At 56.7% G+C, this 14,915-nt stretch overlaps 1 protein-coding gene across 1 annotated transcript in view; it reads left to right on the forward strand.

Annotated features, from left to right (window-relative positions):
- The window catches only part of Pak4 (p21 (RAC1) activated kinase 4), a 38,442-nt gene extending 28,696 nt beyond the window's left edge, over nt 1-9,746 (forward strand). Inside the window, 9 exon segments of the mRNA XM_051207571.1 lie at nt 635-895; nt 3,278-3,730; nt 3,889-4,320; nt 5,632-5,765; nt 6,043-6,169; nt 7,792-7,917; nt 8,345-8,479; nt 8,796-8,921; nt 8,923-9,746. Of these exon segments, the coding sequence (XP_051063528.1) occupies nt 692-895; nt 3,278-3,730; nt 3,889-4,320; nt 5,632-5,765; nt 6,043-6,169; nt 7,792-7,917; nt 8,345-8,479; nt 8,796-8,921; nt 8,923-8,952 (1,767 nt within the window). The 5' untranslated portion in view covers nt 635-691 and the 3' untranslated portion in view covers nt 8,953-9,746.
- Nucleotides 9,747-14,915: the final 5,169 nt, after the last annotated feature.

Consider the following 14,915-nt stretch of genomic DNA (forward strand, 5'->3'; position numbering starts at 1 on the left):
CAGGCAAGGGGAACTGCCTGGGCCAAGGCCCTGAAGTATGAAGCTAATGGGACATGCCTGAATGGGCTGCAGGAGGTCTCTGGCCACAAAGAAGATTCTAGCTGTAGCTGTCAGTAGGAAATGTCTGGGCCTGACCTGCTAGCTCTGTGGTTCTCAGCCTTGGGCCGTGACACCTTTGGGCCTTGACATCACAGTTCATAACAGTAGCAAAATTACAGTTATGAAGTAGCAACAATAAGAATTTAGGAACTGTTTGTTTATCGTTTTTTTTCAAGACAGGGCTTCTCTGTGTAACAGCTCTGGCTGTCCTGGAACTCACTCTGTAGACCAGGCTGGCCTCAAATTCACAGAGATCCGTCTGCCTCTGCCTCCCTGATGCAGGGATCAAAGGCATGCGCCACCACCACCCAGCTGAGGAACTGTATTAAGGGTCAAGTGCTAGGAAGGTTAAGAATGACTGCTCTAAGTGCTCACAGAGGAACCCACAAAAGTAGCTCTCAGAGCTCAGGAGGAGGCTACTGCCCCCTGCTGGTATGTAGGAGCGCGCGCTGCAGAACCAATCGGCAGAGGCAGAGAACTTGAGTGACAGACCCCCTGCCTCTGGTCCCACCCCCTTGCTGCTTCCCTCCTACAGGTGCCTGTGAGCGCCCAGCCAAGGGCTGCACACCTGTGGTGCTAGGGCTCTGGAACCATGTTTGGAAAGAAGAAGAAGCGGGTGGAGATCTCGGCCCCATCCAACTTCGAGCATCGTGTGCACACAGGCTTTGACCAGCATGAGCAGAAGTTCACAGGGCTGCCCCGCCAGTGGCAGAGCCTGATTGAAGAGTCAGCACGCCGACCCAAGCCCCTTATCGACCCTGCCTGCATCACCTCCATCCAGCCGGGAGCCCCCAAGGTAGCCATCGCCACTCATACCCCGCAGCTAGGCTGCCACAGTGGCCCAGCCCTTCAGCTGCTCTTGGCCTCCTTGCAGAGCCCACCGGCCCCACCCCTGACCTGTCCACACCGCACACTCACACTTGGTCTCCTCGGTGCTTTATGACGTGAGAGACAGCTGCGTTCCAAGGGGGAAAGGGACACCTGAGGCCTGAGGCAGGTGGCCCCCAATGAGGCAGCAAACCCTTCAGTCGTGTGGGGCTTTTCCCTGTCATCCTGAGGAGAATGGAGAGCTGGGATAGGGCCTGAGGTCTGGATCTCAGTTCCCTACCCTTCCCCACCCCTCCATGTGCAGTGAGAATCGTGGTCTCCTTGCCCAGGCACAGGCTGCAGCCACACACGCCTAGTCATAAGTATATCCCTACTGGGCCTACTGAAGCCAACTTTGGAGTTGGCTTCTTTCCCCGGGTGGCGGGGCCTCGGGGAGTACAGCCAGCTTGTCCCCAGTGGGTGGAGCTGAGTGTGCCTGTGGTCAGCAGACTGGGTGCCTGGCCCTATAGCTGACTCATCTCTCTCAGGGATCAGCCCGGGGCTGGCTTCAAAGAGGCAGAACCAGCGTGTGGCCAGGGCCACAGTGCTGAGGCCCAGACCGGGCTCTTTTCTGTCATTTCCCTGGCCCTGCAGGGTCACCTGAGCCTTGTCTTCTCTCCATTGCTTACAAAGTCCCTCGTCAACTGACCCTGTATGGGCTTCTCGTGACCCAGGCCAGCTGGAAGCCAGCAGAAACTGGCTCTGAAGTAGCCCTGCTTTTCGGGTCCTTGTCCCCAGACAGCGCACTCTAGGCCCTCCCCTCCTGTGCTCCACTGAGCTCCGTGGCCATTTCTCACAGGTCCTGTCCCTGCTAGATGTCCCCAAAATTTCACCCCTGCTCCTTGGACCGTCCACCCATCCACGCCCCCCGCCCCCAGCCTGCAAGGGGAAGGACCCTTGTCCTAATTCACATGAGGGCAACCTTAGCCGGAACTGTTGGCCCCAAGCTCTATTCCCAAAGGCTAACAGATAGCCACTGAATGAAAACATAAAAATAAAAAAGGAGACATGAGTGCTCTCCTGGGTCTGGTGGGGGGGGGTATTTAGATGTGAGGGAGGGTGGGGAGGGGAGGGCCAGGAGGCCAGGAGGGCAAAAGGTTAAAAAAGGTAAAAGGAGCAGCTCAGCCACAATGGCTGGGTTATGTAGGGAAGGGCACTTCAGCCCGTAGGGTAGAGGGCAGGGTGTGCCAGCCAGGTAGGGACTGAGGGATGCTGGGAGAACCTGGCAGCCAGGTCAGCTTTGATATCTTAAATAGCCACCTCGGCCATTTGTCTGGGATTTGAGACCTAACATGCACCTTGCTTTCTTGGCTCCCAGAGGAAGGCCAGACTTCTCGGCAGACGGCCAGGGCCTCAGACAGGCTGGGACCACAGGTGGCTCCTGTGAGCGGCATACCCTCAGCCTATCAGAGGCTGTCTAGGTCCTGCTCTGCCTGCCACCTGGGGGGACAGCTCCCCCACCCTGCTGTGAGCCCCCTGTCCCCTCCCCTCACGGTAGGACACTGACCCTGGAGCCACAGAGAGAGCAGTCAGCCCTCGGGAAGCCCACAGGGTAGAGCAGCCTGGTGGGTGCATAGCCCGGAGCCCGGAGGGAGGAGGAGAGCCAGAGACCTGTGGGCTGGCGTTTAAGCTAGGAGTTAGTGAGGCCGCAGAGACCTTGTGGAGCGGAGCAGGCAGCCATGGAGACACTTGGAAGATGTAGGTGAGGGCAGAGCACAGAGCTGACGGGCGCGTGTCTGGTGTCCTGGGGAAACAGTGAAGGAAGACGCCTGTGTGCCGGGGACTCGGTGTAGAGGAACTGTGGAGACCACAGCTCCACGGGGGCAGGGAGGTGGGAGGGCGGTGGTTCGGGATGTGTATGCCACACAACTCCCAGGCCCCCTAGGCCTTGACTTCAGGCTGTGGGCTTTGTACTCTGCACCCCGCCCTCCGCCCTAGAGGATCAGCGTGCTGGTTTGGGGGTTAATGATGCTGGCAGCCCGCAAGGGAGGAAGTGCTGAGCCAAGTGGCCTGTAATTTGCAGCTCTTGGCGGGGGGGTTGATTATAGGCTGTGTTTACCTCCCTCACCCCAGTCCACAGGGCAGAACTTGCTGCCAGACTGGGAGCCAAGGGAAGTCAAGATGCTGGGGGAGCCCCCAGCGTGGGTGATGGGCGTGAGAGGAGTTCGTGGAGCACTGTGGGTCCCCTGTCCCCGTCACCCCATCACCTCACTCGTCTCCATTCCATCTCGTTTTCGTGTTGTATCGTCTTGTCTGTGTTGGATGTACCACCCTCCTTCCTGGCCTTACCCTGCCATTGCCTGGACCCCAGACCATCGTGCGGGGCAGCAAAGGTGTCAAGGATGGGGCCCTCACGCTGCTGCTGGACGAGTTCGAGAACATGTCGGTCACGCGCTCCAACTCCCTGCGCAGAGACAGCCCACCGCCACCTGCCCGTGCCCACCAGGAGAACGGAATGCTGGAGGAGCGGGCAGCCCCGGCCAGAATGGCCCCTGACAAGGGTGGAGGCAAAGGCCGGGCCACAGGCCACATCGAGGCAGGCAGTGGCGACAGACGGCGGGTGGGGCCGGAGAAGAGGCCCAAGTCTTCGAGGGAGGGCCCTGGAGCGCCCCAGGAGGCCCCCCGAGATAAGCGCCCCCTCTCTGGGCCTGATGTTAGCACCCCCCAGCCTGCCAATCTGGCCAGCGGAGCGAAACTAGCGGCTGGCAGACCCTTTAACACATACCCACGGGCTGACTCGGACCACCCGCCCCGCGGTACCCAGGTAACCCTTCCCCCACTTCAGCGCCTCAGGGTCCTCTTCCGGTTGCTCCCCCTTCCCCAGCCACACCCCATGTCATCCTGCCCTCCCGTGTGTGTCACCAGCTGGGGAGAGCTAATGCGGCCTCCGCTCACGCTCACACCCCTCTTTCTCTGTTGCAGGGGGAGCCACACAGTGTGGCCCCTAATGGGCCATCAGCCCCGGGCCTGGCTGCCCCTCAGTCCTCATCCTCCTCCCGGCCTCCCACCAGAGCCCATGGTGCTCCCAACCCAGGAGTGCTGGGCCCCCACGCCTCTGAGCCCCAGCTGGCCCCCCCAGCACATGCTCTTGCTGCCCCCCCTGCCCCGGGGCCCCCTGGGCCTCGCTCTCCACAGCGGGAGCCCCAGCGAGTGTCCCATGAGCAGTTCCGGGCTGCTCTGCAGCTGGTGGTAGACCCAGGGGATCCCCGCTCCTATCTGGATAACTTCATCAAGATTGGCGAGGGCTCTACAGGTATCGTGTGCATAGCCACCGTGCGCAGCTCAGGCAAACTGGTGGCCGTCAAGAAGATGGACCTGCGCAAGCAGCAAAGGCGTGAGCTGCTCTTCAATGAGGTAGGCGAGGCCAGGAAGCTCCGCGCTGTCCTCACCTCACAGCTGTCCCCAGCCTAAGGCTCCTGCCTGTGCCCATGACCCAGGCTGCTTTGTTCCAAGCAGTTCCGGGCCCGTGTCCTCCCCTCCAGATGACTTTTTTCCGGGTCCCTGTCTCTGGGAAACAGTCGTACCTCACTGTGTGTGGACCCCAGCCCATCCCCCTCCTCCAGTCCCTCTTCTGTGTAGCCTCTCTGGCCCCTGGGCCCTGCTCCAGCGTTTGCCTCAGGTCCCCCGGACGCCCTGTATATAACGTCCAAGGGAAGTCTCCGTCACTGAAGCCCTCACAGGCCTCCCGTGTCTTCAGGGCAGAGTCCAGCCCTGCGGTTGCTGTTACTGTTTCACTGTGTGACTCTTTTACTCTTTGTTATTTTGGGCTCCCGCCACCCAGCTCCCAGATAAAACTCAGAGGCTTATTATCACCTAAGAATGCCCACGCTTTAACCCCAGCACTCGGGAGGCAGAGGCAGGCGGATCTCTATGGGTTCAAGGCCAGCCTGGTCTACAGAGTGAGTTCCAGGACAGCCAAGGCTACACAGACAAATCCTGTCTCAAACAAAACCAAAAAAGAATGCCCAGCACTTGGTTCAACCCATCTTCTGGCTCTGGGTGTCGGCAACCTCGGCATCCGTCACACAGGCTGACAGTGTGTCTGTGTGACAAGTCCTCCTGCCTCTGCTACAGGAGTCCCCAGAGGTCCAACTCGGAGACTGTTCAGCTCCTAGCCCTTTCTCCCCGACCTTTGCCTGCTCCTCACACCACATCCCAGTGCTCCATCCACACCAGGGAGTCCTCCTTATCCAGATCCCAGTGCTCCATCCACACCAGGGGGTCCTCCTTAGGCTGGACTTGCTTCCGTGGCTCCTGTTAGCATAGCGTTCCCCACCACCACCCTTAGCTCCCAGACCTTTCCCTCACCGGTCGGCCTTCGTGGAAGGTTCTTCATTAACCGCCCCTGCACACCACACACACCTCGATTTTCACTTTCCTTCACACCTGCTTGTCCCCTCCTGATGGTTAGAGCACCCAAAAAAGCAGCCAGGACCAGTCAGGATTAAAGAACCTGGAATGGTGGGATAGGGGTTCAAGGTACACCCCGAGAATGGAGGGGTCTGCCCCAGGCTACCTTGGAGGTATTCTTGACTTTGGGGGCAGCCAGGGTGAGCCAGTTTGCGTCAGCACAGCCTGTTGGAAGGTGGTGAGAGTCTGGCCAGCACCAGCTCTAAAGAGAGAGGCAAGACCCATGGTCCCAGTGTTGACTCTGCCCCTAACCAGGTGGTGATCATGCGGGACTACCGGCACGACAATGTGGTGGAGATGTACAACAGCTACCTGGTGGGTGACGAGCTCTGGGTGGTCATGGAGTTCCTGGAGGGAGGCGCCCTCACGGACATCGTCACCCATACCAGGTGCTGCTGCCGGCCCGTGTGCCCCTGGGGTACAGCTGGGGCCCTTCAGCTTCTGGTGATAGACAAGTCCCTCCGGAGTGCGGGTGGGGCAGGGAAGCCAGGCACACAGGGTGGGGTCCTGGCATCTTAGGTCCCCCCAACCCCTATTGAGGTAGGTCTCTGACCTCTTGATGTCCTGAAGCAGAGTAGGGGTCTGTCTGTCAGCCGCCCACCCTCACCCCTGGGCCGGACATCCCAGAGCACCCTGCCCACCCAGATGCTCCTTCTGCCCACGCAGGATGAACGAAGAACAGATTGCTGCCGTGTGCCTGGCTGTGCTGCAGGCGCTGTCTGTGCTGCATGCCCAGGGTGTCATCCACCGAGACATCAAGAGTGACTCCATCTTGCTAACCCATGACGGCCGGGTAAGTGGAAGAGTGGCTGGATGGGTGAGGTGGCTTTTCATTATTTGGTTTTGATTTTCAAGACAGAGTTCCTCAAGTGTCCCTGGCTGTCCTGGAACTCGCTCTGTAGACCAGGCTGGCCTCAAACTCAGAGATCCACCTGCCTCCGCCTCCCGAGTGCCAGGACTAAAGGCGTGCGCCACCGACGCCCAACAGTTTTTCATCTTTTTGACAGAGCAGCTTGAAGGAGGACAGTTTTGTGTTTTGTTTCTTAGTGTTTCAGTCCATCGTAGTAAAGTGGAATGGAGCCAAGCAGCTTCCTTCTTGGCGGCCAAGAAGCAGGAGAAAGCGTGTACTGAGGGTCTCCCCTCCATTCCAGCCTGTAGAGGAGCAGGAGTATCCGCATGCAGGATAGCTCTTGTCAACGGCTCATCCTCTCTGGAAATGTCCTCAGACACACTCAAAGCTAGGCACCTCTCAGCCTTCTCCAGCTGATGGTCAGCGTCACACCGGTGCTGGGATCCCGGCCAGGCCCCCCATTATCAATCTGCTAGGGTGACAGTTGAGCTTTTGGTGACTGGAGGAGCAGCTGGCTGATCTGTTCCTCACAGGAGAGCGCAGAGAAGGATCCAGATTGGTGGAAGGCACTGACCTCAGCACTGGAAGGTAGAGCCCTGCCCAGGGCCGGAGAGGAGGCTTAGGCCAGCAGCCACAGTGCTGAGCTACGTGCTTCCCTGCCGAGCAGCTGCCCTGGAACTGGCTGTGTAAACTAGGCTGGCCTTGAACTCACAGAGATACATCTGCTCCCACACCCGGCTTATGCTCGTGTTTTTGAGACAGTGTCTTCTGTGTGTCCCCTCTGGCCTGATACTTGCTGCACTGGCCCAGGCTGGCTTCTAACGCCTGTTTTAGACTCCTGAGAGCTGAGATTACAAAGTCATCTCTTCCTCCAGTCAGGACCCCAAGGGCCTTGATGCCCGGGCACTCCGGCATTGGACACCTGTGCCAGTGGACCCAAGTGTCAACCTCCCTCTTGGCCCTTGTGTGGTCCTGAGTGCCTCCCTCACTTTAGCTAGCCAGGTTGGAGCACAGGGTTGACCAGATGACGGTCTGGGCCCTGTGGTGTGAAGCTGACTTTGCTGGCTTCCCCTCTTTTAGACTGAGGTCTTGACTCTGAGTCTGAGGCCCAGGTTGAGTCAGTTAGCACCCATAGCCTAAGGGGACATGAGTGCTGGGGTCCAGAAGAGCCATACACGTCAGGGGTCCAAAAGGCTGAGACCCAGGTACTGGCTAGGGCAGAGGTGTGCTCATTCGTTCTTTCCCTCCCCTCACTCTTTTGCGCTCTCTCTCTCTCTCTCTCTCTCTCTCTCTCTCTCTCTCTCAGCTTGTGCTGTGTTCCCACTAAGTCCAAGGGCCCAAACCCTGGGCTCTCAGAGCCTGCCTGTCTTGCACCCCCCCCCCCCCCCCCCCCGAGCCTTCACCATCTGCAGGCCTTGAGCCTCATCCCCTAAGAACCTCAGGCCACCTGAGAGCCCTGCCGGGAGGGAGCAGAGCCCTCGCCCCTGGCGCTCAGGGGAGCCTGTGTCTGAAGACAGCCGGCCGGGTAGGCGGGCACCTCTGACCTGCAGCCTCTGTCTGTGCAGGTGAAGCTGTCCGACTTCGGGTTCTGCGCCCAGGTGAGCAAGGAGGTGCCAAGGAGGAAGTCGCTGGTGGGCACACCCTATTGGATGGCTCCAGAGCTGATCTCCCGCCTTCCCTACGGCCCAGAGGTGAGCCCAGCGGTGCCCTACCCAGTCCTGAGCAGCCTGCATGAAGGTGGCCTGAGTTTCCTTTATCTGTTGGAAAGGCTGGGGTGACGACGAGGGGGCCTCTGCTCCTAGGGAAAGGGTGGCGCCTTCATTCTGGCCTGCTCTGTCTAGCCCTGAGGTTTCCCCCCATCAGTCAGCAAATAAGACCCCACTAGACATGGGGTGGGCAGGCTGGACGGCCTCACGAGGAGCTAGGCGGGCATGAGAGTCCTTGGGACTGTCTGAGGCAGGGTGGCTTGTAAGTGACAGGAATGGAGCTTGAACAGTTGGCAGGACTGCTGTCCCCAGTTATGGGCCCAGGACAAGGGACAACTGGGGGCCATGTTTCCTGGGACTTACAGAGGGTTGGCTGGTCTCTGCATTTAGCCCTATGGTCCCTTTCCCCTAGGTGGACATCTGGTCATTGGGGGTGATGGTGATTGAGATGGTGGATGGGGAACCCCCCTACTTCAACGAGCCACCCCTCAAAGCCATGAAGATGATCCGGGACAACCTGCCACCCCGACTAAAGAACCTGCACAAGGTGAGCGGAATTAGGTTGTGCCATTCGTGACTCCCCCAGCCCCAGAGACAGAGCCACAGGGTCCTCTGAGCCCTAGCTACCAGGGAGCTTAGACCCAGGTTGCCTGACTGTTGGGGGATTTGCATCTGGGAGGGGCCTGTCCCCCTTTTGTTAAACCACAGAAGTGGGGAGGAAATGAACCTTGTGGCCCAATGGTAACCCCTGAGGCTTCTCCAAACCCCGCCCCCCCCCCCCAGATTCCATCAGCCCACAGGACATTATAAGAAGTGGTCTTGTAGCAAGTAACCCTGTCTTCCTGACCTTTGCCCCTTCATAGGCATCACCATCCCTGAAAGGCTTCCTGGACCGCCTGCTGGTGCGTGACCCAGCCCAGCGGGCCACTGCTGCTGAGCTCCTGAAGCATCCATTCCTCACCAAGGCAGGGCCGCCGGCCAGCATCGTACCCCCTCATGCGCCAGCACCGGACCAGATGAGCTGGAGCCTGGTTCTGAACCAAAGAGCCCTGGGCCACCCTGCCCAGCACAGGCAGTAGGGGGCCGACCCACTCCCATTGCCCTGGAGACACTGGGCCACCGTCACTGTGCTGGGGGCTTCCTGGGACCCAACTACTGATCTCCAGTTCTGGTTCCATGACTTGTAAAGCAACACCGGGACGTGGGAGCAAGCGAGGCTCCCTGGGTCCCTCACCCTCCAGGACAGACCCCTCCCCTGTGCTCTGTGCACAGGAGAGAAGGCGGCTGCCCCATCACTGGAAATCTGCATCAGGGGCCACTGGGGGCAGAGCTGATGCTATGAATTCGATGAGGTGTGTGTGTGTGTGTGTGTGTGCGCGTGTGTGCGCGCGCGCACGCGCACTCGTGTATCCAGAAAGCCCAGCTCCTGCATCCTCTGCCTGCAAGTGGACGTCTCAGGCCTTGCCTGGTGCCCAGCCCCTGACCCTGAGCCATTGAAGGGTCAATCATGAATGTTTGAAGAGTGGCCTTTTCCCGGAGCCCCCACCCTCTTTCCATGAAGAGACAGGTTGGGGCCTCCCCTCCCCCAGCCTCTGCAGCGATGACTACTGCACCTGGACAGCCTCCGTTTTCTAGAAGTCTATTTATATTGTCATTTTATAACACTAGCTGTGTCCCAGCCTGGGGCACATGATCCCTGACCTGTAGATGGGGTGGCCCAGAGACAGAGCCACTTTGAAGAATCAGGCTCCTGTCCCCCACCCTGCCACCGCTCCCTCAAGTTAGTTTTACAATTAAAACACTTTCTTGGTTTAGGGTGTGTGGTGTGTGAAGGCTGCTGCCCCCTATGTGTAGTGAAGGAAATTTGGGGACTGGGCCTGGGAATCAGGCTTTGTTGGAGAGACTCCTCCCTACTCCCTGCATGGGACAAGACTCTGGAAGCAACCTGTTGGCCAGGGTACAAGTCCCCACACCCCGGCGGCCTCAAAAAGAACATGTGTGTTTGAGACAAGGTCTCACTGCACTGCACGGCTTAGGGTGGCCTACACTCACCGTGTAACCTGGTTAACTTCAGACTCACAGCGCTCCCCTGCCTCTGTCTCCTGATCAGGTTGGCTGTCCTGGGAATGGTATGTGTTGAGCCTAACTAGTGTAAGAACTAGCAGATGAGCTCTTTGGGGTTGACTGGGGCTGAGTAACCGGGAGCTCACTTGTCCGCGGACCGAGCCCACCGATGGGGAAGAGAGCATCTATTGCTGCCAGCCAGCACCCTGCCCGCCTCTGCCGCCTGAGCACTTCCATCACTGCCTCTGAGCACCCCCAAGAGGAAGCTAGTCGGGGAATGAGGGCCAGCTGGCTCCTGGCCACCGGGCTCAGGGCTGCCCAGTTCACTACTGCCACACGGCTCTGGCCTCCAGAGGTGGGGACCTGTATGTGGTTGCCCATGTCAAGGGCCTGGTGATCTTACAAATGTAGACATGGTAGTGTGAGAAGCAGTTACTGTTGAGACTGGATGGCCTGAGTGGAGTGGATCCCTTCCTGTGAACAAGCAGGCCAGAGTTGGCAGGGGGAAAGAAAGACATGCCCAAAGATAAATGAGCCTCCGGCCTGGCTGTTTTTATAGGGAGATCCACTTTGCAATATGGCTCAGTTGGTAGAGTAGTTGCTCTGGGTCCAGCCCTCGGCACCATGTAAAACCATGCCTGTCCTCCAGAAAGAACACGGTGTGAGGCAGGGGGATCAGATATTGCAGAGTTGGAGGCAGCCGGGCCTGAATGAGACCATGAAACAGAAATAAGATGGGCGTGGCAGTGTGTGCCTTTAATCCCACCACCACTTGGGAGGCAGACGCTGGTGACTGAGTTTGAGGCCAGAGTGAGCTAGAGTCAGAGCTGCACAATGAGACTCTCAAAAGTGAAACAGATGATGGAGCAAACATTAAAGGAATCTAGACTTGCAGAGAGCAGGACCAAGGGACTAACCCGCTGGCGATCCTGGGAAAGGGAAGCTTCCAGAGCCCTGATGCTGAGTGCCTGAGCTCCCTGCGGTCCCCGTGGACAACTGAACGCCTCTGGGAGGCACAGTGCAGGTGAAGAAACGGCAGGAAGTCACCGCCCTGCCATATGCCCCACTCGACGTCGACCGCTGGTTTGGACATCTGCACTGTCCCTGCATTTGGAAGGGGTGGCTCCGTGTCTCACAGTAGGAGTTGCTACAAGCGGTTCACGCCCCTCTCGGCTCTGCCTTGTGCTCCAGTCAACTGTGCAGGAATGTCCCCAAAGGTCAGCCACTTACCATCAGGGCACACCTAAACCCCTGACTGTCCCAATCCGGATTTAGTGTAGGGATGTCAGTCACAGTGTCGGGAAGATGGGAGGAGACAAAAGGCCAATTCCCCAAAGACCTACGGGGCCACTGTCACAAGAGTGGCGGGGGGGGGAGTGGTAAAGGGGGTCAGTGGTGTTACCCCAACCCTGGAAAGGTCACTCACCTCAGCTGTGACTAGAGCAGAATGGCTCCTCCCAGGTGCCTGTCCTGAAGCCTTTTCGGTGCATTGGCAAGGGTGTTTCTACAATGGCTTTCTTGGGACCTCTAGACTGCAAACGGGGGACCCCAGGCTAGGAAGTGAGAGGGCCGCGCATGCCACCTGCGATGGCAGCGCAGGAGGAAGACGGAATTACCGACTCGCTTTACCCAAAGGCAACTGGCCGACACCTCAGCAGCATTAAATCGACTGAGGTGGGTGACAGTAGGACCCAAGAGCAGGCCGGCGAGTTCCAGATGTTTATTCTTCTGGCCAGAGGGGTGTGAGCAAAGAACCCAAACAACCGGTGGGAACTGGTCAGACCAGCGGGTCTCTCAATCATTCACCCTTGATCCACCAAATTTGCAAATTTGATTTCCTGGGTCCCGCCCAGGCTGATTCAGGACCTGGGTGGGTCCATCAATCTATATGTCAACAAGGGACTCAGATGTCTACTCCATTGTGGAAACCCCAGAAACAAAGCAACCTTTCTGTGCTAAACACGGAACTGGAATTCGGCCCTTCATGTCACGGGGACCCCAGTCTCCATCAGCCCTCCATCCTGTGACTGTCACCTCCTTGTGAAGGACAGGCTCCTTTAAGGACTTGACCCACTGTTTGCGCCACCTCTTATTGGCCAGGTGTTTGGCCACGCCCAGGGGCAAGGCAGGCTGGAAAATGTAGTCCTTGCAACGCCAGGGGCTTAAGAAGCCCCACCCCAGGGGCTCATGGGATTTGCTGGGTTTGACCCTAGGAACACACCCAAGAGTCCAAAGGCAGATAGGATGGATATGTGACAGAGGTTTTCATACAAGAGTGGTGATCTCTGCAAGGCAAGAAGGGAAAAGAGATTGTTGAATAATAGTGCATAGGAAGCTGGTGCATTTCACCACGAGGAAGAAAAATGTCCCTGGGATTGTACAAGAGGGGTCAGCCTACAGGCCGGCGAGATGCTCAGCTGGTAAAGGTGCCTGCCGCCAAGCACAGTGACCCGAGTTCTATCCCCAGGACTCACTGGGTGGAAAGAGAACCAATTCCTGTAAATAGTCCCCTGACACAGGCAAGAACATATTAACAAATATTTTAAAGGTTTAAAGGCACCCTAAACTTGTACTGTCCAAAACAGGACACCCCAGGCAAATGTGGGCTGGCTATTTAATTTGAATCTAATATGTGATCCAGTGGAGTGTTTGTCTACCATTCATGAGACCCTGGGTTTAATTCTCAGCACCACAAAACCAAACAAAAATTAACATGGTGCTGGAGAGATGGCTCAGTGGTTAGGAGCACTGGCTCATTTTGCAGAGGCCCCAGGTTCAATTTCCAGCGCCAATATGGCATCTCACATATGGTTCCTTGAGTGTGTTTGGAAGTGACTAGCGTGTCCCACACCAGCGCTAACCCTCCAGCCCCAACCATTTTCTCCTTGTAATTCAGCCTGAGATCTCAGACCATGGAAGTATAGCATTCATGTTCAGGGTGTATCTTGCCCCCTCAACTAACTTAATCTAGAAACCCCTCAGATGTCTGTGAGGAACAGAGGCCTGTTTTCCCCTCGGGAGTTTGGTCACAGAAATGAAAAGCTGTGACCAAGAGTAGACAGAAGAAAGCCCTGTGCATGACTGCAGAGGCAGAAAAGGACATCTGAAATAAAAGTACATAAAGCATATAAATGAAAAATAAAAGGCAAAAATAGGTGATAATATGAAAATCAAAATGTTTCACTTACACCAGAAATGGCAGTGCAGCTGCCTTTCCAGCACACGGGAGGCTGAGCAGGACAGAGACGAGAGTCCAGGCCACTCTGGGCTACATCGGGAGCCCCTAACTCAAAATGAACTAAGTAATTAAATAATTTTCACATGTAACAGGCAGGTTTCAGAATGGGGAAAATGTTCCCTCCATACTGATCAGATAGCCTAGCAAGAATAGGAGGGTAACCGTAGCAGGGACATGGGTGATGGTGTTGACCAGACAGTTGGAGAAGCAAGAGCCCGAAGGCCATGCGGTCAAGAGCGAGGTTCTGACTCGTTACCCAAGAAATGCAAATCTACAAAGGGGTTGCCATTGCACACCACCCCTCTGGACAGAAACGGCTACTTCCTGGTGTGCTCCCTCATGACTGACCCAGGACAGTAGAGACCAGGGGCTGAAGCTCTAAAACCATGGCCAAGTACTCCCTTTAAAAGACAAAACACCAGTGTGGTGGCCCACACCTTTAATCCCAGCATTCTCCAGGCAGAGGTGGGTGGAGCTCTCTCTGAGTTCAAGGCCAGCCTGGTCTACAGAGTGAGTGCTAGGACAGCCAGGGTGGCAGAGAGGCCCTGTCAAAGAAAAGTAAAAGAAAAGGCCACTGAGCCCAGTAGATGGCTCACTGGGAAAATGTGTTCTCCATGCAAACATGAAAATCTGGGTTCAGATCCTCATAACCCAGATCAAGGTGTTTTAGCTTGTGTCTGTATATTCAGTGTTCCTAGAGCGAGGTGGGAGGTGGAGACAGGAGAATGTGAAAGGCTTGGATTGACACTTGAGATTTTCCTATGACCTCCAACACACACTCACACTAGAAGGCTAAGGATGCAGCTCAGTAGTGGAGCACTTGCCAAGAATCTTGCAGTGAGGGGATTAGGGTGTAGCTCTGTGATAGAGCCCTTGCCTAGAATCCCCCAGTGAGGGGCTGGGGCGTGGCTCAGTGGTGGAGCCCCTGCCTAGAATCCCCCAGTGAGGGGCTGGGGCGTGGCTCAGTGGTGGAGCCCCTGCCTAGAATCCCCCAGTGAGGGGCTGGGGCGTGGCTCAGTGGTGGAGCCCCTGCCTAGAATCGCCCAGTGAGGGGTTGAGGGCCCTGGAGCAGTTACACCAGGAGGATATGTAACCTTTACAAGGTTTTGCCTAACAGAAGGCCTTCTGGTCCCTGGCTCCATCTTATTCCTTGTTCACTTCTCAGCTGTGGGACAAGGATCTTGCATCTCCACCTGCTTCCCCAACAGTGTCACTTCAGGCCCAAACCAAAAAGGCTGATGATGACTTATGCTGCCTCCAAAACCGTGAGCCAAAATAGTCTTCTCTGTGGCCAACTTGACTAGATTCTAGGTGCTTGTGGTAAATTTTTTGCTGTTCTTTTCTCTTCCTCGGGGTCTCATGTATCCCGACGCTGTTTGTGCAGTCTCTACCTTAAACTCCTGCCTCTCCCTTCTGGCGGCTTTCTGCACCATGTTCCATTTCATCGCTAAGGCGCAAGACCCGGAGTGTGCTAAGTCAGCGCCCTGCAAGCCGAGCTTCATCCAGTCCAGCTCTGCTAATTATAAGCCAACAACAGCCTCCTTGGACAAATACTTATCCTATTTCATTTCCTGTCACGTGAGCAGTGGCTCCTGAGCCCAATATTGTACTTATTTTCTACTTCCTGGCTTTGTAGGTAGAAATCCCCTCAATTAAAGTGTAAGGTTTTTTTTTTTTTTTT

This window comes from Phodopus roborovskii, unplaced genomic scaffold, assembly GCF_943737965.1.
Source record: "Phodopus roborovskii unplaced genomic scaffold, PHOROB, whole genome shotgun sequence".
In the NCBI taxonomy this organism is placed as follows: domain Eukaryota; kingdom Metazoa; phylum Chordata; class Mammalia; order Rodentia; family Cricetidae; genus Phodopus; species Phodopus roborovskii.